At 45.1% G+C, this 26658-nt stretch overlaps 1 protein-coding gene across 1 annotated transcript; it reads right to left on the bottom strand.

Moving 5' to 3' along the window:
* Positions 1-1014: 1014 nt before the first annotated feature.
* On the bottom strand, positions 1015-23192 carry LRRC24 (leucine rich repeat containing 24). Its single transcript, XM_070748706.1, has 6 exons — positions 23098-23192; positions 21908-21949; positions 11873-12044; positions 6342-6620; positions 4975-5143; positions 1015-2024 (listed from the first exon to the last, which is right to left on the bottom strand). Exons 1-6 carry the CDS (start codon positions 23190-23192, stop codon positions 1015-1017), a joined length of 1767 nt encoding a protein of 588 aa, XP_070604807.1.
* Positions 23193-26658: the final 3466 nt, after the last annotated feature.

Below are 26658 nucleotides of genomic sequence, written 5' to 3'. Positions count from 1 at the left end.
GTGAATTGCTCCACAGGATTTTCAATGGAGAACGGGATGGGGATGGCTCAACAACATGCGGGCCAAACATGTCCCAGGAGTAACCACAAGGTCATAACTTTCATTGAATACACACAAGTCCTCTCTGCAGAGGTGGGATTCAGCAGATTCTGTCCAGTTCCGGAGAACCGGTAGCGGAAATTGTGAGTAGTTCAGAGAACCAGTAACTGGAATTTTGAGTAGTTTGGAGAACCAGCACTGAAAATTTTGAGAAGTTTGGAAAACCGGTAGGGGAAATTTTGAGTAGTTTGGAGAATCGGCGGAAATTTTGAATAGTTTGGAGAACCACTAGTAGGAATTTGGAGTAGTTCGGAGAATTGGTAGCGGGAATTTGGAGTAGTTTGGAGAATCGATAGCAGAAATTTTGAGTAGTTCAGAGAACTGGTAGCGGGAATTTTAGTAGTTCGGAGAAGCAGTAGCGGAAATTTTGAGTAGTTTGGAGAACCAATAGCGGGAATTTTTAGTAATTCAAAGTACCGGTAGTGGGAATATTGAGTTGTTCAGAGAACCAGTAACTGGAATTTTGAGTAATTTGGAGAACTAGTAGCAGAAATTTTGAGTAGTTCGGAGAACTGGTAGCGGGAATTTTGAGTAGTTGAGAGAACCATTAGCGGGAATTTTAGTAGTTCGGAGAACCAGTAAATGCCACCTCTGACTGGCCCCGCCTCATCTCTGCCTCCCGAGTCCCAGCTGATCGGGAGGAAATGGAGATTTTGCAGTAACCTTCCCCTGCCACGCTCACCAAGCCACACCACACCCACCAAACCACTCCCACAGAACTGTCAATTTTGGGGGGGGGGGGAAACCCACCACTGGCTCTCTGCAATCTGTGGCATGGTCCAACAGAGATCACAGGTCGCTCCACTCAAGGAACCTGAACTTAAGCAGACAGAGGTAGGAGGAAGTCAAGAAAACTGCTCCATTGGTTGTGGTGCAGGGACAGAAGTTCATTCCCGCCAACTTCCATAGCTCCAATCAGCAGTGGATTTCGTATGCTATCTGAGGCTGGAGCATCAACCCCTGGTTGGCGAAGAGCTCGCTGCCTTCTTGGGGAGCCTCTTCTTCTCCTTCCAGAGTCTGAGTCGCTTGGTCTTGCAGCGGCTCCGGGAAGACCCCTGCCAGGCCTTGGGGGTCCTTATAGGTGGCAAAGAGGGGCTTGTTGCGGTCGATGACAAACATTTCGTGGCCCCTCTCGTCGCGGTACTCTTCCAGCTGGGCGAAGGTGGTGGGCCCGTCGGAGTAGTCGTTGACGTACAAGATGTTCTCCTCCTTCTTGGCCTTTTTCCGCTTGCAGTGTTTCCGGTAGATCATGATGACCAACAGAAGAGCCACGAGAGCCAGCAGGGAGATGGCTACGGCAATGGCAGTCTGCGTGGCCATGCCCAGGGCGTGGAAGTCCATGCTCTCCATGTCATAGAGAGGTTCCTGGCTGATGTCGACCGAAGCCGGGTAGCCCTGCGACTGTTGCTGCTGCTGCGAGAGGTTCACCATGAGGTGGAAGACCACCCGCGCCATCCCTCCGGGATTGGAGGCCTCGCACTCGTACTTCCCGGCGTGGGACACGGTCACGTTGTTGAGGAAGAGCATCCCACTCCCCGTGTCCGACTGCTCGAAGCGCTCCCCGACGCTGCGTTCCCTCAGCTCGAAACTCCCGCCGGGCAGGTGGGTCCGGCTTCCCCTAGAGCCTCCGGCCCGCCAATGGGCCAGTTTACGCCAGGTCACCAGCGGCTGCGGGTAGCCTGAGGCCTGACAGGAGACGCGCAGGTCATCACCCAGCCGGGCCGTGACTTCAAGGGGCTGGACTTGCACGACCGGAGGGATGCAGATCAAGCTGTTGCCGGAGACGTCGGCGAGGCTTTGGTAGGCCAGACGGGGCGGCTCCGAACACTCGATCTTCTTGTCCTGGGGACTCAGGAGCCTCTGGCCTTCCTCTCGGATCCAGCTGCTGAGCCAGTGAAGAGCACAGTCGCAACGCCATGGATTCTCTGCCGGGAAGAAAAAAACAACACAAGTATTCCGTCAACAAAACTGGAATGTTTTCTTTTTGTGGTCAGGCGGTAGGAAAAGCAGTAGGAAAAGCAAGTAGGATGCTTGGCTGCATAGCTAGAGGTATAACAAGCAGGAAGAGGGAGATTGTGATCCCCTTATATAGAATGCTGGTGAGACCACATTTGGAATAATACTGTGTCCAGTTCTGGAGACCTCACCTACAAAAAGATATTGACAAAATTGAATGGGTCCAAAGACAGGCTACAAGAATGGTGGAAGGTCTTAAGCATAAAACGTATCAGGAAAGACTTCATGAACTCCATCTGTAGAGTCTGGAGGACGGAAGGAAAAGGGGGGACATGATCGAAACATTTAAATATGTTCAAGGGTTAAATAAGGTTCAGGAGGGAAGGGCTTTTAATAGGAAAGTAAACACAAGAACAAGGGGACACAATCTGAAGTTAGTTGGGGGAAAGATCAAAAGCAACATGAGAAAATATTATTTTACTGAAAGAGTAGTAGATCCTTGGAACAAACTTCCAGCAGACGTGTTTGGTCAATCCACAGTAACTGAATGTAAACATGCCTGGGATAAACATAGACCCATCCTAAGATAAAATACAGGAAAGTGTATCAGGGCAGACTAGATGGAACATGAGGTCTTTTTCTACCGTCAGACTTCTATGTTTCTTTGACAGCCCCTTGTCTGGAATGAAAATAGCTTCCCTCACTCCCTGGAGGCTCTCTGGGGGCCGGAAACGGCCTGTTTCCCAACTTATGGTGATTTTGATTTAATTGGATTTGTATGCCACCCCTCTCCAAGGACTCGGGGTGGCTCACAGCATGTACAGAAAAACAAGAAACAATAATAACAATCCAATTAATACATTAAAAAATAATCTTAAAATTCTAATTCAAAAACTATCAATATCATTCATTCAACAGTCAAACTAAAGCATTCATTGGTCAGGGGGGATGCTGGCTGGGGAATTCTGGGAGTTGAAGTCCAGATATCTTCAAGTTGCCAAGGTTGGGAAACACTGATCTAAGGAACCCCAGGCCTGGCGGCAAAGATGAGTTTTTAAACTCTTTCGGAAGATGAGGAGGGTGGGGGCAGTATGAATCTCTGGGGGGAGCTGATTCCAGAAGGCCGGGCCCCCTACACAGAAGGCCCTTTAGGCTCGTGTTTCGCCCTTCCCAGGCTCCAGGGGTGAGGGTAAAAATGCCCCCCAGAGGCTCTCTTGAACCAAAAGAGGCCCTCTCAGAGCCTCTGTATGATCCAAAAATCAGCTAGACGGCACATACATGCACGTTGGAGCTGAGTGTTAGTACATGGTACATGGTTGTTCGGGATTGCCATGTTAAACTGCCTATTGTAGTTTCTTGTATTTAAGTAGTAATATCACTTTAAGAGTTTGGGGTGGTTCGCCATAAGAGGGCGCCAGTACTCTGTCCTACAATGATGCTGAATTGCTCATTCATTTGAGGGGTGTGTGTATTGCTTAGTGCTTGCTATGTGCAGTTTATGGATTGTTTCTGTTTTATGTATATATGTAAATAGTACTTAATCAGCATAACTAAGTCTGTGTCATTATTGGCTATAACACACACAAATCCACACTCTTCTTAATCTCTGCTTGGTGTATGTCGAAGGTCTCATAGCCTAGCTATACCGAGATATACCAACTCTGAGCTAGGGCAACGGCTCATGTGCCAGCAGATATGGCTCCGCGTGCCACCTGTGGCACCCGTGCCATAGGTTCGCCATCACTGGTTTATATATTGCCAACCCAACCGTTATAGAAACATAGAAACATAGAAGACTGACGGCAGAAAGAGACCTCATGGTCCATGTAGTCTGCCCTTATACTATTTCCTGTATTTTATCTTACAATAGATATATGTTTATCCCAGGCATGTTTAGATTTAGTGACTGTGGATTTACCAACCACATCTGCTGGAAGTTTGTTCCAAGGATCTACTACTCTTTCAGTGAAATAATATTTTCTCACGTTGCTTTTGATCTTTCCCCCAACTAAACTCAGATTGTGTCTCCTTGTTCTTGTGTTTACTTCCCTATTAAAAACACTTCCCTCCTGAACCTTATTTAACCCTTTAACCTATTGAAATGTTTCGATCATGTCCTCCCTTTTCCTTCTGTCCTCCAGACTATACAGATTGAGTTCATTAAATCTTTCCTGATAGGTTTTATGCTGAAGACCTTCCACCATTCTTGTAGCCTGTCTTTGGGCCCGTTCAATTTTGTTAATATCTTTTTGTAGGTGAGGTCTCCAGAACTGAACACAGTATTCCAAATGGGGTCTCACCAGCGCTCTATATAAGGGGATCACAATCTCCCTCTTCCTGCTTGTTATACCTCTAGCTATGCAGCCAAGCATCCTACTTGCTTTTCCTACTGCTCGACCACACTGCTCACCCATTTTGAGACTGTCAGAAACCACGACCCCTAAATCCTTCTCTTCTGAAGTTTCTGCTAACACAGAACTGCCAATGCAATACTCAGATTGAGGATTCCTTTCCCCCAAGTGCATTATTTTACATTTGGAAACATTAAACTGCAGTTTCCATTGCTTTGACCATTTATCTAGTAAAGCTAAATCATTTACCATATTACAGACACCTCCAGGAATATCAACCCTATTGCACACTTTAGAGTCATCGGCAAATAGGCAAACCTTCCCCACCAAACCTTCCCCTATGTCACTCACAAACATTATGGACAGAGTCCTAACAAAAATGTTATCAGGGTTTCTGATTGAGCAGGGGGCTGGCCTAGAAGACCTCCAAGGTCCCTTCCATCTCTGATTGATTGATTGATTAGATGTGTCAGATGATGTTCCAGATTTCCCTCGGTCCTTCCTCCTTCTCCTTTCCCCAGTTTTCCTTTCGTCCAGGAGCAACATCCAAGGGTCACTTTGGACATACCTGTCAACCTCAACACTTGCAGACTGATGAGGGGTCTCAAGGTGACCCGACTGATGGTGCGCAGGTTGTTCTTGCTGAGGTCAAGCAAGGCCAGCGAGGTCAGTCCAGTCAATGCTTGGTCCTCCAGGCATTCGATGCTGTTCTCTTGCAGGTGAAGTTCCTGGAGCCTCTGCAAAGGGCAAAGAAGAGTTAGCGGAAGGCCCTGCAGATGTTCTGGCCCCTTACTCCTTGGACGAAACCTGGCCACTTTAAGACTTGTGGACTTCAACTCTCAGAATTCTCCAGCCAGCTGTGCTGCTGGGGCACCAGGGGTAAGGGGTGAGAGATTTTTCCACTGACCGGATGGGGGTAATGGATGGACATCAAGCAACTGGCAACTTCAAATCTCAACCAACAAATGCTCTGTCATACATATTGGCAAAAAGAATCAGAATACAAAATACAAACGGAGATCCTATGCACAATTTTGGAAAAACAAAGAAATCCCCCCAGAAAACAACATCATAGAAAAAATGTATCGATGTGCAGAAATGGATAGGATGACCATGGAGATTAAGGGAACTTGATTGCATTGGTTGCTCATTAGTTTCCAGACACAATTCAAAGTGTTGGTTATGACCTATAAAGCCCTTTATGGCATCGGACCAGAATACTTTCGGGACCGCCTTTTTCCGCATGAATCCCAGTGACCGATTAGGTCCCACAGAGTCGGCCTTCTCCGGGTCCCATCAACTAAACAATGCTGTCTGGCAGGACCCAGGAGAAGTGCCTTCTCTGTGGCGGCCCCAGCCCTCTGGAATCAACTCCCCCCAGAGATTAGAACTGTCCCCCCCTCCTTTCCTTTCCCAAGCTCCTAAAAACCTACCTGTCACCAGGCTTGGGGAAGTTGATATTCTCCGTACCTACCATGATTTATGTATGGTTTGCTTGGGTTGTGTGATTAATTTTTATGATAAGGGTTTCAATCTGTTTTTTTAATATTGGATTTGTACATTGTGTATTGTGTTGTGAGCCGCCCCGTACGATTGAATGGGTAACAAAAGTAAAGACAGGAATAAAATGTGAAAGGATGAATCAAAAGGAATATAGAAATATCTAACAAATATGTAACAAACCTGTCACATTGTCCAATAAGATCCTGCCAGCGTGACAACTCCTCCTCTCACTTCCGCCCAGGTGGTGCTCATAGGATGGCCTTGAGCCACTCAAAATAATGCTTTGTGGCTCCATCTGCTCCCTCCTGAAAATCCCCCCTTCCAAGTTCCCATAAACATCAGGCCTTTTACAGATCGTGTGGCAAGCCTTGGATTTATCAGCAGCGTCTGACAGGCGGCCTGTTTCCCCCCTGCATTCCCAAACAGCCTCACCTCCAATTCACAAAAGGTGAAATCCGGGAGTCGGGTGACCTGGTTGCCGGAGAGATAAAGGACCCGCAGGTGTTCCAATCCTTTGAAGATGCTGCTGTTAATCAGATGGATGCGGTTGCCATTCAGCGCCAGCTCCAGCAGCCGATTCTGGTGGTAGAAGGCGCCGGGCTCCAGGGCGGAGATGGTGTTGTTCTGCATGTAGAGATAGCGGAGGTCCAGAAGGGAGGCCAGGTCTTGTTGGCGGATTTGGGTGATGCTGTTGTCCTGCAGGAAAATGGTCTGCGAGATGGGGAGGGACGAAGGGAGAAAGGCCAGGGTCAGTCAAGAGTGGGAGGCAGATCCCTTGTTTACATAAATTACACCTTTTGTGCTCTCTGAGTGTGGATTATAATATATATTATATATATATAAGAATCATCTTTCAGCGAGGGGGCCATTTGCCCAGGTTCGCCTGGTGCACCAGTTGCGGCCCTATCTGGACCGGGACTCACTGCTCACAGTCACTCATGCCCTCATCACCTCGAGGTTCGACTACTGTAATGCTCTCTACATGGGGCTACCTTTGAAGAGTGTTCGGAAACTTCAGATCGTGCAGAATGCAGCTGCGAGAGCAGTCATGGGCTTTCCCAAATATGCCCATGTTACACCAACACTCCGCAGTCTGCACTGGTTGCCGACCAGTTTCCGGTCACAATTCAAAGTGTTGGTTATGATCTATAAAGCCCTTCATAGCACCGGACCAGAATATCTCCGGGACCGCCTTCTGCCGCAAGAATCCCAGCGACCAGTTAGGTCCCACAGAATTGGCCTTCTCTGGGTCCTGTCAACTAAACAATGTTGTTTGGCGGGACCCAGGGGAAGAGCCTTCTCTGTGGCGGCCCCGACTCTCTGGAACCAGCTCCCCCCGGAGATTAGAACTACCCCCACCCTCCTTGCCTTTCATAAACTTCTTAAGACCCACCTCTGCCGTCAGGCATGGGGAAACTGAGACATCTCCCCCGGGCCTATACAGTTTATACATGCTATGTTTGTGTGTATGTTTGTTTTTAATAATGGGGTTTTTAGTGTTTTTTAAATTATTAGATTTGTTTTTACATTGTCTTTGTTATTGCTATGAGCCGGCCCAAGTCTACGGAGAGGGGCGGCATACAAATCTAATTAATAATAATAGTAATAGTAATAGTAATAGTAATAGTAATAGTAATAGTAATAGTAATAATAATAATAATAATAATAATAATAATAATAATAATAATAATAATAATAATATGTTAGTGCAGTCAGACGGGGATATGATCCAAGGATTGACTAAATGGTGGCAAAATGAGATACAAGTAATGGTACAAGAGATGGAAAATATAGTAGAAAATATAAGGAAAATTAAAAATACAAGAATCAGGGAAATGAGAAGGAAAATATTACATAGGTGGTATTATACTCCCATTCAACTCGCATAATTTCAGCAGAAGGTCTGGGGTATTTGTTGGCACGGGTGTCAAGATAAAGGAGTGTTTATACATATGTTTGGGGAATGCCCGATAGTGCAGGAATTTTGGCAAAAAGTACAAGAGGACATTAATAGAATGTTAAATACACAATGGATAATTACTAAGGAAATGGCAGTATTAGTTAAAAGCAATGTGATGGGAGAATTTAGAGAAATAAAACAAGCAGCGATAGAAAATGCTCAGGCGGTCATAGTCTTGGGTTGGAAGGATGCAACGAAATGGACAATGCAAAATTGGCATAGGTACATGGTGGACCATATTCCATTTGAAATTATGGACAAAAGGATGAATTTGAATAATGAAACTGACTTGAGACAACGGATGGGACGGTGGGACAAGGTAAATGATATATGGTGAGTAGAATCTGAGACCAAGCTACAAGGAATAAATTGGAATCACTCTATAATATGTAAATAGATACATTGCTCTTGGGTAAAAATGGTTTATACAAGAAACACCCCCGATTGGTGGTGGGATATGTGTGTTTGTCGGGTGCTGGGCACTTTTTCACTATACATTTGTTTTATGCTGTGTGTATCTAAAAATGGTTAAAAATCAATTTAATTTTTTTTTTTAAAAGATTGTGGATTAACTATCCATGTCTACTACAAGAATGTGGAAAGCCCTCTGTGGATATGATAGGATTAAACTTACATGCCTGGTTAAAGGCAACCCACTCCTTTGATTAGTTTAAGGGAATAATTATTCATTTAGGCTTCTGTTTACCTAAGGTAATAAAAACTCTTCTGTTTGTCTAGAGCAAAAACTATTTATTTATTTCTTTATTGAATTTCTATGCCGCCCCCCTCCAAAGACTCGGGCAGCTTACAACATATAAAAACAATAAGTTACGATAAGATTAAACGCAATTAAATTAAAATTACATAACTATCTAAAATTCCTAATTGTATTAAAATTAATCACACCCATTTGTACAGCAACCATAAATTTGTTCGTTGGCCAGGGGCTAAGATCTAATCGGCCCAAGCCTGGTGACATAAATAGAAACAAGATTGACGGCAGAAAAAGACCTCAAGGTCCATCTAGTCTGCCCTTATACTATTTCTTGTATTTTATCTTAAGATGGATCTATGTTTATCCCAGGCATGTTTAAATTCAGTTCCTGTGGATTTACCAACCACGTCTGCTGGAAGTTTGTTCCAAGCCTCTACTACTCTTTCAGTAAAATAATATTTTCTCACGTGGCTTCTGATCTTTCCCCCAACTGACCTCAGATTGTGACCCTTTGTTCTTGTATTCGCTTTCCTATTAAAAATACTTCTCTCCTGAACCTTATTTAACCCTTTAACATATTTAAATGTTTCAATCATGTCCCTAAATGAGTCTTTAGACTCTTACGAAAGGCGAGGAGGGTGGGGGCAGTGCGAATCTCCAGGTTTGAGCTGATTCCAGAGGACCGGGGCCCCCACAGAGAAGGCTCTTCCCCTAGGTCCCGCCAAATGACATTGTCTTGTTGATGGGACCTGAACAAGGCCGTCCGGTAGCTGGGATTCATGTGGCAGGAGACAGTCCCGCAATTAATCTGGTACGGTGCCACCTAGGGCTTTAGATACTCTTCTGTTTATTTAGCCATCTGCCTTGACAGGATTATGTCTGCATGCTATGCGTTACATATTAATCATTCCTATTGTAACTAGGTTAAGCAAAGAATTAATATTTTATATTTGTATGCACAAGAAACTGGTTATAAATAATAAACTGGCTTGTCCAGAGGCAGAGCTTCAAATCATGAAGCTGCTCGCGCAGAGAGATTTCCTGGCCTGGACGAGCCTTGTTCTATAAATCATGTCTCAGGGTCTGTCATTTCTACACTGAGCTTCTTGGTTTCCTCGTAGGACGTTTCATTACTCAACTAGGAAACATCATCCGTGCTAGAAGGGAGTTGGATTTGTGGAGAGGAGGAAGAAGAGGAGGAGAACTCCCCATGTTAAAGGTCTTCTCCACCTTGAGTCGCTTGTTAACTCTCTTAAGTGTCACTGAAATCCCAAGAAGGTTCTACACCCATTTGCACTCTGGGTGTGTGTTGTGGTTAGCTCTGGCCCAGCTCCTGCCCCAAGGACTGTGGATGTGGGGGAGACATCCACATGCTGCAGGCCTGTTTGGTCCCCGGTGGAATCTGCTGATGAAGGCTCCTCTGACCAAAAAGACATGAGTGACAGGGAGGAGGAGAGTGGGGCAGACAGCTCAGAAGGAGATCAATTATCTGTCTCCTTGGATTCAGAACAAGAGCTAATGATACAGCCACGCATGCGGAGAGCGATGCATAGGCAACAACAACTGAGATATTATTATCAAAGAAAATGAGGCCACCTGTGGTTGGGTGGGGCTGTGGTCATTAGTGAGGCTGCTATAAAGAGCAGCCTGTGGGTTTGGCCATTGTGGAGGATTATCTGATCATTGTGTTTCGTGACTGCTTTACTGACTTTGACCTTTTGTGTGCTGATTTTTCCCCGCTTTGAAACTAAACCAGAGCAAAGTGTGTTTCACTTTGTGAAAGAAGAAGGACTGTGAATTGCCTCACAGCTGCAAGATAAGTATCACAGAACTGATAAGGGACTTGTACAAATTACCAGTTTGTTTGGAGACGAGTGCTCTTTGCTATACCAAAAGAGGGCTTGGTTTAAGGGAATTTTCATTATAAAGAACATTGTTTTGAATTTTCAAACGTGTGTGTGTCTGAAATTTGTACCTGTGAATTTTTGGGAGGATTCTACCAGAGAGCTCGACAGAACAGTGTGGAGCCTACCGAGATAAACATGCCCTTCATGGCATCGGACCAGAATACCTATGGGACCGCCTTCTGCCACACGAATCCCAGCGACCGATTAGGTCCTATAGAGTTGGCCTTCTCCAGGTCCCGTCGACAAAACAATGCTGTCTGGCGGGACCCAGGGGAAGAGCCTTCTCTGTGGCGGCCCCGGCCCTCTGGAATTAACTCCCCCTGGAGATTAGGACTGCCCCCACCCTCCTCGCCTTTCGCAAACTCCTGAAAACCCACCTTTGCCGCCAGGCATGGGGAAATGGATTCCCCTCGGCCGCTCCGTTTTATGTATGGTTTGTTTGGGTTGTATGATTGTTTTTAAATCAAGGGTTTTAAACTGTTTTGTTTTTTTAATCATTGGATTAATATTTTGTATTGCTGTTGTGAGCCACTCCGAGTCTTCGGAGAGGGGTGGCATACAAATCTAATAATAATAATAATAATAATAATAATAATAATAATAATAATAATAACAACAACAACAACAACAACAACAATAACAATAAAACCCCTAAGTGGCCTTTATGACACTGAGAGAGCTAATGAGCAACCTTCAAAGAACAAATGTGTGTGCATGCGCACTCACTTTCCAGTGTGCACCTTTTTTGGTTCGCATGCCAAAAGGTGTAAGTGTTGAGTGTATGTGTGCTAGCATGTGTGCATGTACCCACACCCCTTCTCTCCCCCCCATAAATGCCAACATCCCCCCCTCGCGCTGCCCCCCACGTATGTGTGCAGGCTTTTCTGAAGCTTCGTGGGTGAAAAAAATGCCCCAATGGGCAAACCGGATGTTCAGGAAAACGCACTTCCTGTTTGCCTGTTGTGCTATTTTTTGCAGTCTGTAGGGATCGGGGAAGCTTCCTGAAGCTCCGCAGTGGAAAAAACTGCACAACGGGCAAACCAGAAGTTCGGAAAAACGCACTTCCAGTTTGCCCCTTGGGCTGTTTTTTGCACTCCGGGGCTCTCAGGAAGCTTCCCTGAAGTCTCCAGAGTGCCAAAAACAGCACAACGGGCAAACAGGAAGTGCATTTTTCCAAACTTCCGGTTTCTCTGTTGGGAGATTTTTTTTTGCCTCCAGGGCTTCAAGGAAGCTTCCCTGAAGCGTCCAGAGGACGAAACGGCCTTTCCCATGGCCGAAAATTAGATGGTCAGCGCGCATGTAAGCTGCAACATGGCAAAGTCTCACGTGCCCTCCAATAAGGCTCCACGTGCCACCTGTGGTTCTAGGCTGGTGGGCTCACCTGGGTGGCGGGGGAGATGTTCCCTGGAATGTCCTTCAGCCCCAAAGAGCCACACTCCACCGTCAGGCTGTAGCAGCGGCAAGGCGCAGGACACACGTGCGCCTGGAAGACCAGCAGCGCGAGGAGCAGGAGGCAGAGAAGTGAAGCCTTCACCGGGGCCATCCTAGACCAGCTGCAGGAAAGAGAAAGAGAGAAAGATTGCAACGGGGCTCCCAACGTAGGAGAAACCCAGGCAGGTCACCCCAAGATGGCCGGAGGATCATCCAGCAATGATGAGGATCGTTCAGATAATCTCAAGAGTCCCCAACCATGTCGGCTTGGCCACGGACTCATGACCATTGTCAAGAAAAGTCATTAAAAAAAAGCAAAGTTCACTGAAGAAACGCCTCGCTTAACAAGAGAAATTTGTGGGGATCGATTGCGGTCATAAGTCCAGGAACACCTATACACCTTGATCATACCAAATCAATATGAAATCTTTTTCTTTCAGATCAGAAATGGGTGGAATGGGGCGAAAGGACCACTGAACCTGTTGCCTTAGCAGTCTCTGGGCCCGGGGTGGACAACTCTAGCCTGTGGACTTCAACTCCCAGAATTCCTGAGCAGGAATTCTGGGAATTGCAGTCCACCAGCTGCTTTATGCCCACCCACCCCAATGTCCTCTGAAAGGCTCCCACATCGGCCTCCGTTAGGCCTCGAGCTGAGCCAAAGAGGCTGGAGGGGTTGAGGTTGGCCTGGCGCCCAGTCCGAGCTCCATCACATGCTGGGTTGGCACGCTGGGCGAAACTACCAGGAGCCAAATATAGCACCACGAGAAAACAGAAGGACAAAAAGAGTCAGGATGTCACTTTCAGAAACAATAGAAGAACAGAGTTGGAAGGGGGACCTTGGAGGTCTTCTAGCCCAACCCCCTGCTTAGGCAGGAGACCCTCTTCCAGACAAGGGGCTGCCCGATCATCTCTGGAGATTCCCAGTCATGGTTTAATTTAATTTTATTTATTTGATTTATGTGCCACCCAATCCCGTGGGACTTGGGGTGGCTTACAACAACAATAATACAATACAATTCAGTTCTGGAGACCTCACCTACAAAAAGATACTGACAAAATTGAACGGGTCCAATGACGGGCTACAAGAATGGTGGAAGGTCTTAAGCATAAAACGTATCAGGAAAGACTTCATGAACTCAATCTGTAGAGTCTGGAGGACAGAAGGGAAAGGGGGGACATGATTGAAACATTTAAACATATTAAAGGGTTAAATAAGGTCCAGGAGGGAAGTGTTTTTAATAGGAAAGTGAACACAAGAACAAGGGGACACAATCTGAAGTTAGTTGGGGGAAAGATCAAAAGCAACATGAGAAAATATTATTTTACTGAAAGAGTAGTAGATGCTTGGAACAAACTTCCAGCAGACGTGGTAGATAAATCCACAGGAACTGAATGTAAACCTGCCTGGGATAAACATAGATCCATCCTAAGATAAAATACAGGAAATAGTGTAAGGGCAGACTAGATGGACCATGAGGTCTTTTTCTGCCGTCAGTCTTCTATGTTTCTATGTTTCTAACTACTATCAAATATTTAATTAGTAAAAAACAGTAAAATCCTCATTAAACTAACGATAAAAAATCCTAACTAAACTAAATGTTGCTTGTCCCAAAGGTGCTTTTTACAAGAGACAACTGGATTTTCTGGGTTTTTGTTTGAAAACATTTTGCTTCTCATCCAAGAAGTGAAGAAGATTTGCCAAGGGCCAATCTCTAGATGCAATTTATATTGAACTGTAAAGCCTTCGACTCAGTGGTTCATGACAAACTACTTCTAAAACTCAAATCCTATGGAATCATAGGATTCCTCCATAGTTGTATAACTGCATTCCTATCAAACAGACAAGTTGTCAAAATAGACAGTGCCATATCTAATCCTGTTCCGGTTAAGAGTGGTGGACCTCAAGGCAGGGTACGTGGACCAACACTCTTCATACTCTGTATAAATGACCTTTGCGATCACATTAGAAGCAATTGTATTCTCTTTGCCGAGGATGTCTAACATTTCAACACCACCGATAACACAACTACTCTCCAGAAAGACCTTGATTTTGTGTCTGAATGGTCAAACATATGGCAACTCCAAATCTCAACCAACAAATGCTCTGTCCTACACATTGGCAAAATGAAGAACACCAAATACAAGCTGAATAAACAAGACCTTGAGTACAACCCTCACTCCATCAAAGACCTTGGAATACTCACATTAAATGACCTAAGTGCCAAAGTTACCCACTGCAACAACATCGCCAAATAGGCTTCAAGAGTTGTGAACCTAATGCTACGTAGCTTCTGCTCCGGTAATCTCACACTACTAACCATAGCATACAAAACTTTCACCAGACCAATCCTTGAATACATCAGTCTGGAAACCACACCCGCATTTCAGACATAAACACTTTTTTAAATGTCCCTCCACTCGCAACAGAATCCCCTACACAACTAGACTCACAATCCCAGGTTGAGAAAGCTTAGAACTATGTCGCCTGAAACACGACCTAAGCAGAGCCGATAAAATCATCTGCTACAACATCCTTCCTGTCAACAACTACTTCAACTTCAACCACAACAACACAAGAGCACATAATAGATACAAACTTAAAGTAAACTGCCCTAAACTCAACTGCAGGAAATACGACTTTAGTAACAGAGAAGTTGATGCATGGAACTCACTACCAGACTCTGTAGTATCACCACCTAACCCTACCCTTAGTAGACTATCCACTGTTGACCTCTCCCGATTCCAAAGAGGTCAGTGAGGGGCGTGCATAAGTGCACCAGCGTGCTTTCTGTCCCCTGCCCTAATGTTTCTCTGTCACTAGCATCATGTATATAAGCATTGTTATATCTTTGTATACTACCAATACGTACTTGACATACATACATACATACATACATACATACATACATACATACATACATACATACAACTCCAAGAGGGAGGCTGTTTCACAGCTTCAGAAATGATAGAATCACAGAGTTGGAAGAGATTTTGTAGGTTTTCTAGTCCACAATGGGTGAATTGCACTAGTTTATTGAACACAAGCTAAACCCAAATCCAATAGAAGTGAATATACACTGCTCAAAAAAATAAAGGGAGCACTTAAACAACACTAATATAACTCCAAGTCAATCAAACTTCTGTGAAATCAAACTGTCCACTTAGGAAGCAACACTGATGGACAGTAAATTTCACCTGCTGTGGTTCACATTCAACTTTGCACAGAACAAAGGATTCAGTGAGAATATTTCATTCATTCAGATCTAGGATGGGTTCTTTGAGGGTTCCCTTTATTTTTTTGAGCGGTATTTATATATATATATATATATATATATATATATATATATATATATATACTGTATATATATATATACACATACATATAAACACATTTATATATACATTTATATATACATACATACATACACACACACACACACACACATACTCTCCAGAAACCGACACCCAGATAAGGAGGGATTTATTTATATTTATTTATTTATTATTTAGATTTGTATGCCGCCCCTCTCCGCGAACTCGGGGCGGCTCACAACAAGGCATAAACAAATCGTACAAATCCAAATAGATTCAAATAAATTTAAATATTTAAAAAAGTTTTAAAAAAGAACCCCAATATACTAACAAGCACACACACAAACATACCAAACATAAATTGTACATGCCCGGGGGAGATGTTTCAGTTCCCCCATGCCTGACGGCAAAGGTGGGTTTTAAGAACTTTACGGAAGGCAGGGAGAGTAGGGGCAGTTCTAATCTCCGGGGGGAGTTGGTTCCAGAATAGCAGAAAACAACACCTGAATCAAGCAATTACGGTACTAAGTAGAAAACCATATCGCCACCAACATGACCAGGCTACTGTACATAAACATAGCAAGCCCCACACCCATCAGCACTGGTGATGTTATCTATTTGGGTAACGAAACGCCTTCCACAAAAAACTCCCCCACCAGAGGTGGATTTCACTTACCTTTGCTACCGGCTCAAGAACGGGAGCTCACTTTGCGTGCATACAATTTGCATGGGCGTGCTTCGTATGCGCGCATGATGTTTCTGTGCATGCACAGATGCTCCGTGATGATGTTTTTGCTGGGTGGGCGGAGCCTTCTGACGCTGCTGCTACCGGTTCGCCTGAATTGGGCCGAACTGGTAGGAACTCAACACGGAACCACACAGGGAGCCCCTACAATCTTCATTCTCCTCTCTGAAAACCTCCCTCCCTTCTAGCTCTGATGATGTTACCTAGCTGGGTCATGAGATGTCTGCAGGCAAAAAACCAAGCTCAGAGATCACCAGGGATCCCGCATTCGTAGTCCTCCTCCTTCTCAATGCAAACTTCACTCGCTTGTAGCACTGATAATGTTACCTAGTTGGGTCATGAGATGTCCCAAGGAAAAAAATCAAGCAGTAAGGACTCACACGTGGGCAGTAAAACAATGTATTGATTTACTGCCCATATGTGAACCGACCTGGGTTCCCTCTGCCTCAGTTTCCTCACTTTAAAGCTAGAATAATATTAAGCTTTCTGAAGGGCTTCCTGTGGGACTCTGAATCCCTAAAGACAAAACGGCAAAAGACAGGCAGATACAGCGTGTGACGTAAAAAGATTATGATCCACGCTGATCCCCCAGGGATGGGGCAGGAGAACGTGCAAAGCCCATCAGCCGCTTCATCAGCCGGGGCTTATCAAAAATGCCCTTCCTGAGATTAGAATGGCTCAAGCATGATAGGTCATTACCAAATATCCTCCCGGGGAAAATATCCAGAATACGACCTTGAGTTTTAAAAGCCTGTGATGGAATTAGGGGAGAAACCAGTTTTTAAAAAAAGAAAATTAAAAATTATTTTTGATTAAGACATACACAAACCGTGACAAACAGATTGTCACTGGAAATTTTAAAGAAGATGTTGGATGACCATCTGTCTGAAGTAGTGTAGGGTTTCCTGCCTAAGCAGGGGGTTGGACTAGAAGACCTCCAAGGTCCCTCCCAACTCTGTGGTTGTTGTTGTTGTTGTTGTTGTTATTATTATTATTATTATTATTATTATTATTATTATTATTATTATTATTATGTCAGTACAACACAGCAAATGAGATCACTATGCTGGATTTCGTATTTCATCACCAGTCGGGCGCTTCCCAAGCACCTAGGACTGCGTGATGTAGCGGTGAATTATGTTTGCCGATCCCAGTAAAGGGGCCTTTTGCAATTGCCAGGTGGAGATTGTGTCAATTCCGATGGTTTTCAAATGTCCGCTGAGATCCTTTGGCACTGCGCCCAGCGTGCCAAGGACCACTGGGACCACTTTCACGGGCTTATGCCAGAGTCGTTGCAGCTCGATTTTTAGATCTTCGTATTTCACTAATTTCTCCAGCTGCTTCTCCTCAATTCTGTTGTCTCCTGGGATTGCGATGTCGATGATCCATACTTTCTTTTTCTCCACGATCACAATGTCTGGTGTGTTATGCTTCAGAGTTCGGTCAGTCGGAAGTTCCACAGAAGTTTTGCTTGCTCATTTTCAACAACTTTTTCGGGCTTATGATCCCACCAGTTCTTTGCCACTGGTAAATGGTAGTTCCGGCACAAGTTCCAGTGGATCATCTGTGCCACAGCATCATGTCTATGCTTGTAGTCAGTCTGTGCGATCTTTTTGCAGCAGCTGAGTATGTGATCGATTGTTTCATCTGTTTCTTTACAGAGTCTGCACTTTGGATCGTCTGTTGATTTTTCAATTCTGGCTTTGACAGCATTTGTTCTAATGGCCTGTTCTTGTGCCGTTTTTATTTATTTATTTTATTTATATTATTATTATTATTATTATTATTATTATTATTATTATTATTATTATTATTATTATTATTGGGTGAGTGCCAGTTTGACGCATCTGTTCTACACCTTAGCCACTTTAAGATATCTGCACTTCAACTCCCAGAATTCCCAGCCAGCATAGGTGTGGTCCATTGGGGTGAGGGATGGAGGGGAGGGGTCTATGAAATTCATCTGGTACAGACAAACCTTGTCAGCCCAGGTGGAGGCTCTTTCTTCACTAATACATCCTTTTAGGCACCTGTAGCACCACCAGTCACTGAGTTGTGCGTACACACACATTCGCACCCTTGGGAACCATTGAAGATAGTCCTCAACCTACAATGGTTCACTTAGTGACCGTTCGAAGTTACAACCGCGCTGAAAAGGGACTCATGAACAGTTTTCACACTTATGGCCGTTCCCGCATCACTGTGGTCAAAATTTGGACGCTTTGGCAATTGACAGATATTTATGACAGTCACCAAGTTCTGACCTTTTGACAAGCAAAATCGCGGGAGAAGCCACATTTGCTTAGCAACCATGTCACTAACTTAACTCAGCGATTCGTTTAACAACTGTAGCAAGAAAGATCATAAAATGGGGAGGGGAAACTCACTTAGCGACAGAAATTTTTTGGGGGGGGTCGAATGTAGTCGTAAATCGAGGATTACCTGCAAAATTAAATTCTTCTGGAGTCTCTCCATACAGATTTAGGACCTGATTCACCATCACAATTTGCTAAATCACGTGGCTGACTTTAATTTAATTTAATTTAATTTAATTCCATGGAATTTGATGGAATTGACTGTTATCCTTACTGATAAACCCTCCTCCTTTGAATGCCTCACTTCAAATAATAATAATAATGATAATGATAATTTATTAGATTTGTATGCCGCCCCTCTCCGAGGATTAGTTCTCCTTTTTGTCTAAATTACTGTATTTATTTTAAAAAACTTTAACCCACTGGTGTCCTATGTCCAAGAAACTCTAAGCAAATCATTCGATAACAACCAGCAGAAATCTTTACAATTAACACCTAGAAATAAACAAAGTAATAGCCAAAAGACAACATGGGTTTGTCAAAAACAGATTGTGCCAGACTAATCTTGTAGCATTCTTTGACAAAGTGACAAAATTAGTGGACCAGGGGAATGCTGTTGATGTGGTTTCCTTGGACTTCAGTAAGGCTTTTGACAAAGTAGACCATAACCTACTACTAAATAAAGTAGGAAAATGTGGGATGGACAGCAATCCCACCAGATAGATTCAAAACTGGCTAACCAACCGCACTCAACGTGTAAGAACATCAGAACCTAAGAAGAGCCCTGCTGAACCAGGCCAAAGCCCCTCAAGTCCAACATTCTGTGTCCCACAGTGGTCCCCAATTGTCCATGGGGATCTTGAGCAGAAAGAGAAGGCAAGACCCTCCCTTTCTCTGGACTCCCAACAAATGGTACTCAAGGGAATCCTGCCTGCCTCAACAACATAGAGGCGGCACTTGGACATCCGTTTCAATAACCACCAATAGATACACTTGGCATCCATGAATCTGTCTCATCCTGCCTTGAAGCTATCCAGGCTGACAGCTGTCACGACCTCTTCTGGAAGGGAATCCCATCAACCAAGGACCCTCTGGGTGAAGAAATATTTCCCTTGATTTGTCCTCACTTTCTCACCTATGAGCTTTAGGGAGGGTCACCTCGTCCTAGGATTGTGTGATAGAGAAAATAATTTTTCTCTATCCACCTTTTCTATCCCATGCAGGATTTTATACCCTTCGATCAAGTCACCCCTTAAACGTTGTCTTTTAAGGCTGAAGAGACCAAGGTGTAGTGCTCAATGGATCTTCATCTACATGGAGGGATGTAAGCAGTGAGGACCCCAAGGCTGTTTTAGGCCCAGGACACTTCAACATCATTTTTGTTTTTATTTTATTATTTTATTTTATTTATTCCAATACACAATGAGAGTTTTAGTGGGTATATATATATCTATATACACATAGTAAAATACATGATGAAGGTTATAGAGGAGATACTCATAGTAAAATATATCTAAGAAAGAAGAGAAGAGAAGATATAGGAATAGAACATATCAATGAAAAAACAGAAGAAGAGATATAGGAATAGAAGAAAGGGATAGGAGATATAGGAGAGCAATAGGACAGGGGACGGAAGGCCCTCTAGTAGTGCACTTGTACTCGTTAATGACTTGGACGAGGGGATAGATGGGGAACTTATCAAATTTGCAGATGACACCAAACTGGCAGCAATAGCCAACACTCCAGAAGATAGGTGCAAGATAGAGGAAGGATCTTGACGTACTTGAACAAAATGAAATTCAATGGTGAAAAAAGTAAGATTCTACATTTAGGCAAGAAAAACCAAATGCACAGATACAGTACATGTGGTACCTTGCTCAACAGTAGTAACTGTCAGAGGGATCTTGGAATCCTAGTAGTGGACAACCACTTAAATAGGAGCCAGCCGTGTGCAGCAGCTGCCAAAAAAGCCAACACACTTCTAGGCTGCATTAACAGAGGGAGAGAATCAAGATGACACGAAGGGTTAGTACCACTTTATAAGGCTTTGGTGAGGCCACACTTGGAATCCGACATTCAGTTTTGGTCTCCACGATGCAAAAAGGATGTGGAGACTCTGGAAAGAGTGCAGAGAAGAGCAACCAAGAGGATGAGGGGACTGGAGGCTAAAACATAGGAAGAACGGTTGCAGGAACTGGGCGTGGGTAGTTTAATGAAAGCTAAAATCACACAGAAAATCTAACAAATTCCAAAACCTCAATTCATTAAAAAAACAAAACTATCACCCACGTCCAAATAGGCACATCATTATACATACACACTATCGTTTTGAAATCCCTGAAGTCCAGTTTTCACTCCTGCTGGAATGTCATCTCATGCACACACACACATTCTGGGGTTCCCTTGGTTGGGGACCCCTGCTGTAGATGACCTCTAAGGTCCCCCTTCCATGATTTTCTTCCTTCTGTTCTCTGCTCTGCCAATAAATACATCTCCCATTCTCTGTTATGCCACTGGCCTCATGTATGTAAACATTGCGTATAAACATTGTTATACTGGCTCTTTGTATACTACCAATTCCTACTTCACACAACAAAAATAAATAAATAAATACATAATTTAAAAAATCCTTCCCTTGGCTAAAGATGATGGGCAGGAGAGGCCTGCTGGGGATGATGGGCAGAAGAGACCTGCTGGGGATGATGGGCAGAGAGGCTTTACTGGGGATGACGGGCAAAGAGGCTGGGTGGGGATGATGGGCAGAGGGGCCGGGTGGGGATGATGGGCAGAGAGGCCGGGTGGGGATGATAGGCAAGGCTGAGCTTCCAGGGGGAGCAGAGAGGCTTGCTGGGGATGATGGGCAGGAGACACCTGCTGGGGATGATGGGCAGAGGGGCTGGCTGCGGATGATGGGCAAGGCCGAGCTTCGGGGGGGGGGCAGAGGCCTGCTGGGGATGATGGGCAGAGGCCTGCTGGGAATGATGGGCAGAGGCCTGCTGGGGATGATGGGCAGAAGAGACCTGCTGGGGATGATGGGCAGAGAGGCTTTACTGGGGATGACGGGCAAAGAGGCTGGGTGGGGATGATGGGCAGAGGGGCCGGGTGGGGATGATGGGCAGAGAGGCCGGGTGGGGATGATAGGCAAGGCTGAGCTTCCAGGGGGAGCAGAGAGGCTTGCTGGGGATGATGGGCAGGAGACACCTGCTGGGGATGATGGGCAGAGGGGCTGGCTGCGGATGATGGGCAAGGCCGAGCTTCGGGGGGGGGCAGAGGCCTGCTGGGGATGATGGGCAGAGGCCTGCTGGGGATGATGGGCAGAGGCCTGCTGGGAATGATGGGCAGAGAAGTTGGCTGGGGATGATGGGCAAGGCTGAGAGGCTGGCTGGGGATGATTGCCAGAGCCCGGAGCTGGGGGGCAGAGGCGACCCTCCCGAGCCGCCCAGGGGGCTCCTTGGGGCCCCATCTGGTGGCCGGGAGTCCCGGCGGCCCCTCCTCTGCATCGAGATCCCCACCCTGGGGGAGACGCCCCCGGCTCTGCCCGCGAGTCCCCCCCGCGCCGCCCCCTCCCCGTTGAGACCCTGGCCCTGCCCGAGGCTCCGGGGCCCCCGCTCACCTGCCCCGCCCGGCTCTCCATGGCCTCGGCCGCCTGGCTCGCCTGGGAAGCCGCCGAGTGCCCGGCGCTCTGCCTCCGCCGCCCGCGACGCCCCCCGCCCGCCCGGTGACGTCAGCCGCGCCCCCTCCCCCCGGCAGCCCCCCGCCCGCGCCGAGGAGGGAGGGAGGAGGGAGGGAGGGAGGGATATATAAACGAAGGGATGGATAAATTGACGGAAGGATGGATGAAGAGATGAATGGATGGATAGGTAGATGAAAGGAGGGAAGGACAGGTGCATGGACGGATGAGCTGGCAGAGGGATGGATGGGTGAATGGAGAAACGGAGGGAGAATGGAACAGATGGATGGATAAATGAAGGCATGGATGGAGAAATGGAGGGAGGGACAGGCACAGTTGGATGGAGAAATGGATGGGTGGGTGGGTGGATGGATGTACAGTTGGATAATGCATGGATGGATGGATGGATGGATGGATGGATGGATGGATGGATGGATGGATGGATGGACAGATCAATGGATAGATGGAGGGAGGGACAGGTGCACGAGTGGATGAATGGGAGGATGGGCAGATTGATGATGGATGGATGGACGGGTGAATGGAGAAATGGAGGGAGAATGGAAAGGAGGATGAACAAACGGATGGATGGATAAATAAATGAAGGGATGGATGGAGGGAGGGAGGGAGGGACGGACACAGGTGGATGGATGGATTGACAGATGGAAGGATGGATGAACAGATCAATGGATGGATGGAGGGAGAGAAAGGTCACGGTGGATGAGTTGGCAGATGGGCAGATTGATTATGGGTGGATGGAGGGACGAATGGACTGAAAGAATAGTAGATGCTTGGAACAAACTTCCAGCAGACGTGGTTGGGAAATCCACAGGAACTGAATTTAAACATGCCTGGGATAAACATAGATTCATCCTAAGATAAAATACAGGAAATAGTATAAGGGCAGACGAGATGGACCAGGGGGTCTTTTTCTGCCGTCACTCTTCTATGTTTCTATGTTTCTATCAGTTTGATGCTGAAGACCTTCCACCCTTTTTGTAGCCCATCATCCGTGTTTCAGTGTCCCAATAAATATCCGAGAAATAAATCAAGAGTCCAACCCTTGGCCGTCTCCCAAGTTCCAATTTATTGACAGACCCATGTTGGATACAAACTCTAGTCAACCCGATACTCACTTTTCCCACAGTCCTCCACCCAGGTTGAGGTTCATCCCTCGTCCCAACATCCTCAAGTTCATCACGTGGACCACTCCGGTTTTCTCAACATCCATGATCCTCCCCTCTACGTCCGGCTGGTGCTGAACAAAGGATGACCTTGAATCTTCTGGAAGGAATTTTTTGTGGCTAGTATTTTTTTTTATCTCATGCAACCATCCCTCCTCAATTCCCACAGTACTTTTCTACTTGTGACAGCCCAAAGTCTCCCAACTAAAAACGAGATCTTAAAAGTGGCTGGCCCTTTCAGCATTGGGATTTCAGTGGGCAAAATATTATTTTACTGAAAGAGTAGTAGATCCTTGGAACAAACTTCCAGCAGATGTGGTAGATAAATCCACAGTAACTGAATTTAAACATGCCTGGGATAAACATAGACCCATCCTAAGATAAAATACAGAAAATAGTATAAGGGCAGACTAGATGGACCATGAGGTCTTTTTCTGCCGTCAGTCTTCTATGTTTCTATGTTTCTAAAACAGTCGTAAATTCTTTCAGGGCTGTTGTAACTCTGAATGGTTCCTAAATGAAGTGTTGTAAGTTGAGGATTAGCTGTATGGTCAAAATACTACATCTCTGTTACCACGGTGATATATTTTCTCTCCTCTTGCTAGTGAATATCTGCATATTGCAAAAAAGGACAAAAGAGAACAAAACCCTGAACTGCACAACTGAGAAAGGGCCCAGATGCTCCACTCTCTCTCTCTCTTTCTCTTTCTCTCTCTTGTTCTCTCTCTGTCTCTTTCTTGTTTTCTCTCTCACTCTCTCATTTTCTCTCATTCTCTCTTTCCTCCTTTCTTTCTCTGTTTTCACTCTCTCCCTCTTTCTCATTCTCTTTTTCTCATTCTCGTTCTTTCTCTTTCTCTATCTTGTCCTCTCTCTCTCTTTCTCTCTTGTTCTCTCATTCTCTCTCTCTCCCTTCTTTTCCTTCCCTTTCTTTCTTCTCTCCCTTCCTTTCCTATCCCTCCCTCCCCTTCTCCCATCCTTTCTCCTCCTTCTATCCCTCTTTCCTTCCTTCTTTCCTTCCTCTTTTCCTTTCCACCCATCCATCCCTTATTTCCTTCCTCCCCTTTTCCTTCCCTCATTTTTCTTTCTTTTTCTCCCTACCTCCCTTCTTCTCCTATCCCTCCCACCCTCTTTCCTTCCTCCCTATCCCTCCCTTTCTCCATCCCTTTCTCCTCCTTACATAGAAACATAGAAGACTGATGGCAGAAAAAGACCTTATGGTCCATCTAGTCTGCCCTTATACTATTTTCTGTATTTTATCTTAGGATGGATATATATTTATCTTAGGCATGTTTCAATTCAGTTACTGTGGATTTACCAACCACGTCTGCTGGAAGTTTGTTCCAAGCATCTACTACTCTTTCAGTAAAATAATATTTTCTCATGTTGCTTTTGATCTTTCCCCCAACTAACCACAGATTAGCTGTATGGTCAAAATACTACATCTCTGTTACCACGGTGATATATATAGTCCTTCTCTTATCTCTTTTATTTCCTTCTTTCTTTTTTCTTCTTTCATTTACATCCATCCATCCCTTATTTCCTCTCTCCTTACTTTTCCTTCCCTTTCATTTCTTTTTCTTCTCTCTCCCTCTCCTATCCCTCCCTCCCTTTCTCCTCCTTCTCCTATCCCTCTTTCCTTCCTTTTTTCCTTTCCACCCATCCATCCTTTATTTCCTTCCTCTCTCCTTTCCCTTCCTTCATTTTTCTTTTCCTTTTCTTTCTTCCCTCCCTCCCTTCTTCTCCTATCCCTCCCACCCTTTCCTTCTTTCCTTTCTCCCTATCCCTCCCTTTCTCATATTCTCTTATCCCTCTTTTCTTTCCTTTTTCTTTTTCCATCCATCCCTTATTTCCTTCCTCCCTTTTCTTTCCCTCATTTATTTATTTTATTTATTTATTCCCTCCCTTTCTCTCCTGTCCCTCCCACCCTCTTTCCTTCCTCCCCATCCCTCCCTTTCTCCTCCTTCTCCTATTCTTCTTTTCTTTCCTTCCCTCTCCTTTCCTTTCCATCCATTCATTATTTCATTCCTCTCTACTTTTCCTATCCCTCCTTCCTTTTTTCCCTCCCTCTTCTATCCTGCCATCCCTCCTTTCCTTGCTGGGGAATTCTGAGATTTGAAGCCTCTTGCTATAAAACTATTCCAGGGGGCTCAATAGCTTAGGCAAATGGGAAGGACCACCCTTAAAACTGCTCCCTGCCTCCCACAAAACTCCACAGCTTGCTGACTTGGGTTCTGGGGGTTTGCCAGGCTGTCAAAGGGCTTTGGCCGAGCTAGATGGACATTCAGAGAAACTGCATTTCTAACAGAACTGAAAGCCAGCAGAAGAATATTTTTAATTAAGGCAAATCGTGCGAACGAATGGCTAAGGGCTCAGCCTAAGGAAGAGGAGGTTTAGGGGAGGCCTGATAGCATCTTCCAACACTTGAGGGGCTGCCACAGAGAGGAGGGGCTCCACCTCTTCTCCAAAGCACCTGAGGGCAGGACAAGAAGCAACGGGTGGAAACTGATCCAGGAGAGAAGCAACGTGGAACCAAAGAGGAATTTATTGTGAGAACAATTTAACCAGTGCAATGGCTTGCTTCCAGAAGCTGTTAGTGCTCCATCACTGCAGGCTTTTAAAGAAGAGATTGGGCAAATTATTTGACCTGGTCGCTATAGGGTTTCCTATAGGGGTTGGACTAGAAGACCTCCAAGGTCCCTTCCAACACTTGTTATTCTGTATTCTTTACTCAGGAGGAGAGAAGCAATCTGGAATTAAGGAGAATTTTCAGTGAGAACAATTAATCAGTGGAACAACTTGCCTCTAGAAGTTGTAAATGCTCCAACACTATTATTTTAGAAGAGACAAGACAGCCAACTAACTGGGGTGGTATGAAGATTTCTTTCTTTCTTTCTTTCTTTCTTTCTTTCTTTCTTTCTTTCTTTCTTTCTTTCTTTCTTTCTTTCTTTCTTTCTTTCTTTCTTACCTACCTACCTACCTACCTACCTACCTACCTATCTATTTGGATTTGTATGCTGCCCTTCTCCGAGGACGTTGTCAAGGGGTTGGACTAGAAGACCTCTAAGGTCCCTTTCAGCGCTATCATTTTATGATAATTATGGTGAGTTTGTTCAGGAGAGTCCAAAATGAAAGGAAGATTTCCCCAGAGATCCATCACGTACCCATAACCTGCATGGGAGGAATCAGCTCACCATCTGGCTGGATTTTCGGTTGCTAAGCAAAATTTGGCTTTAGTTTCTTTATATTTAGGTATTCAATTTATCACACTGCTGAAAGCCTGTGAGTACTATGTACGTAACTGGTTGGGTTTGGCAACATATAAACAAACTAACAATGTATGCTTAAATGAATTGATACACTATGGCTTTAAGAGTTAGTGTTATGGGTTGCCACAAGAGGGAGCCAGAAGCGTGATTCTCTTTTTCTGCTATTTTCTGTTATTGATTCTGTGACTGCTGTAGTAGGAACTGGGTGTTAAATGCTGGTTTATGTATTTGTAAGCTGAACAAGTAA

This window comes from Erythrolamprus reginae, chromosome 3 (genome assembly GCF_031021105.1).
Source record: "Erythrolamprus reginae isolate rEryReg1 chromosome 3, rEryReg1.hap1, whole genome shotgun sequence".
Lineage (NCBI taxonomy): Eukaryota > Metazoa > Chordata > Lepidosauria > Squamata > Dipsadidae > Erythrolamprus > Erythrolamprus reginae.
The sequence above is the reverse complement of the archived record's forward strand: the minus strand, read 5'-3'. Positions and strand labels throughout refer to the sequence as shown.

Bases quoted from the DNA above. Each gene is read 5' to 3' on its own strand.
- LRRC24 (XM_070748706.1), bottom strand. From the start codon at position 23,192: ATGGATGTTGAGAAAACCGGAGTGGTCCACGTGATGAACTTGAGGATG. The intron at 21,950-23,097 runs GTGAGTATCGGG...GCGGCTTCCCAG, and splicing joins GGTGGAGGACTGTGGGAAAA to GCGAGCCAGGCGGCCGAGGC. The intron at 2,025-4,974 runs GTATGTCCAAAG...TCTTCCCGGCAG, and splicing joins GCAAGTGTTGAGGTTGACAG to AGAATCCATGGCGTTGCGAC.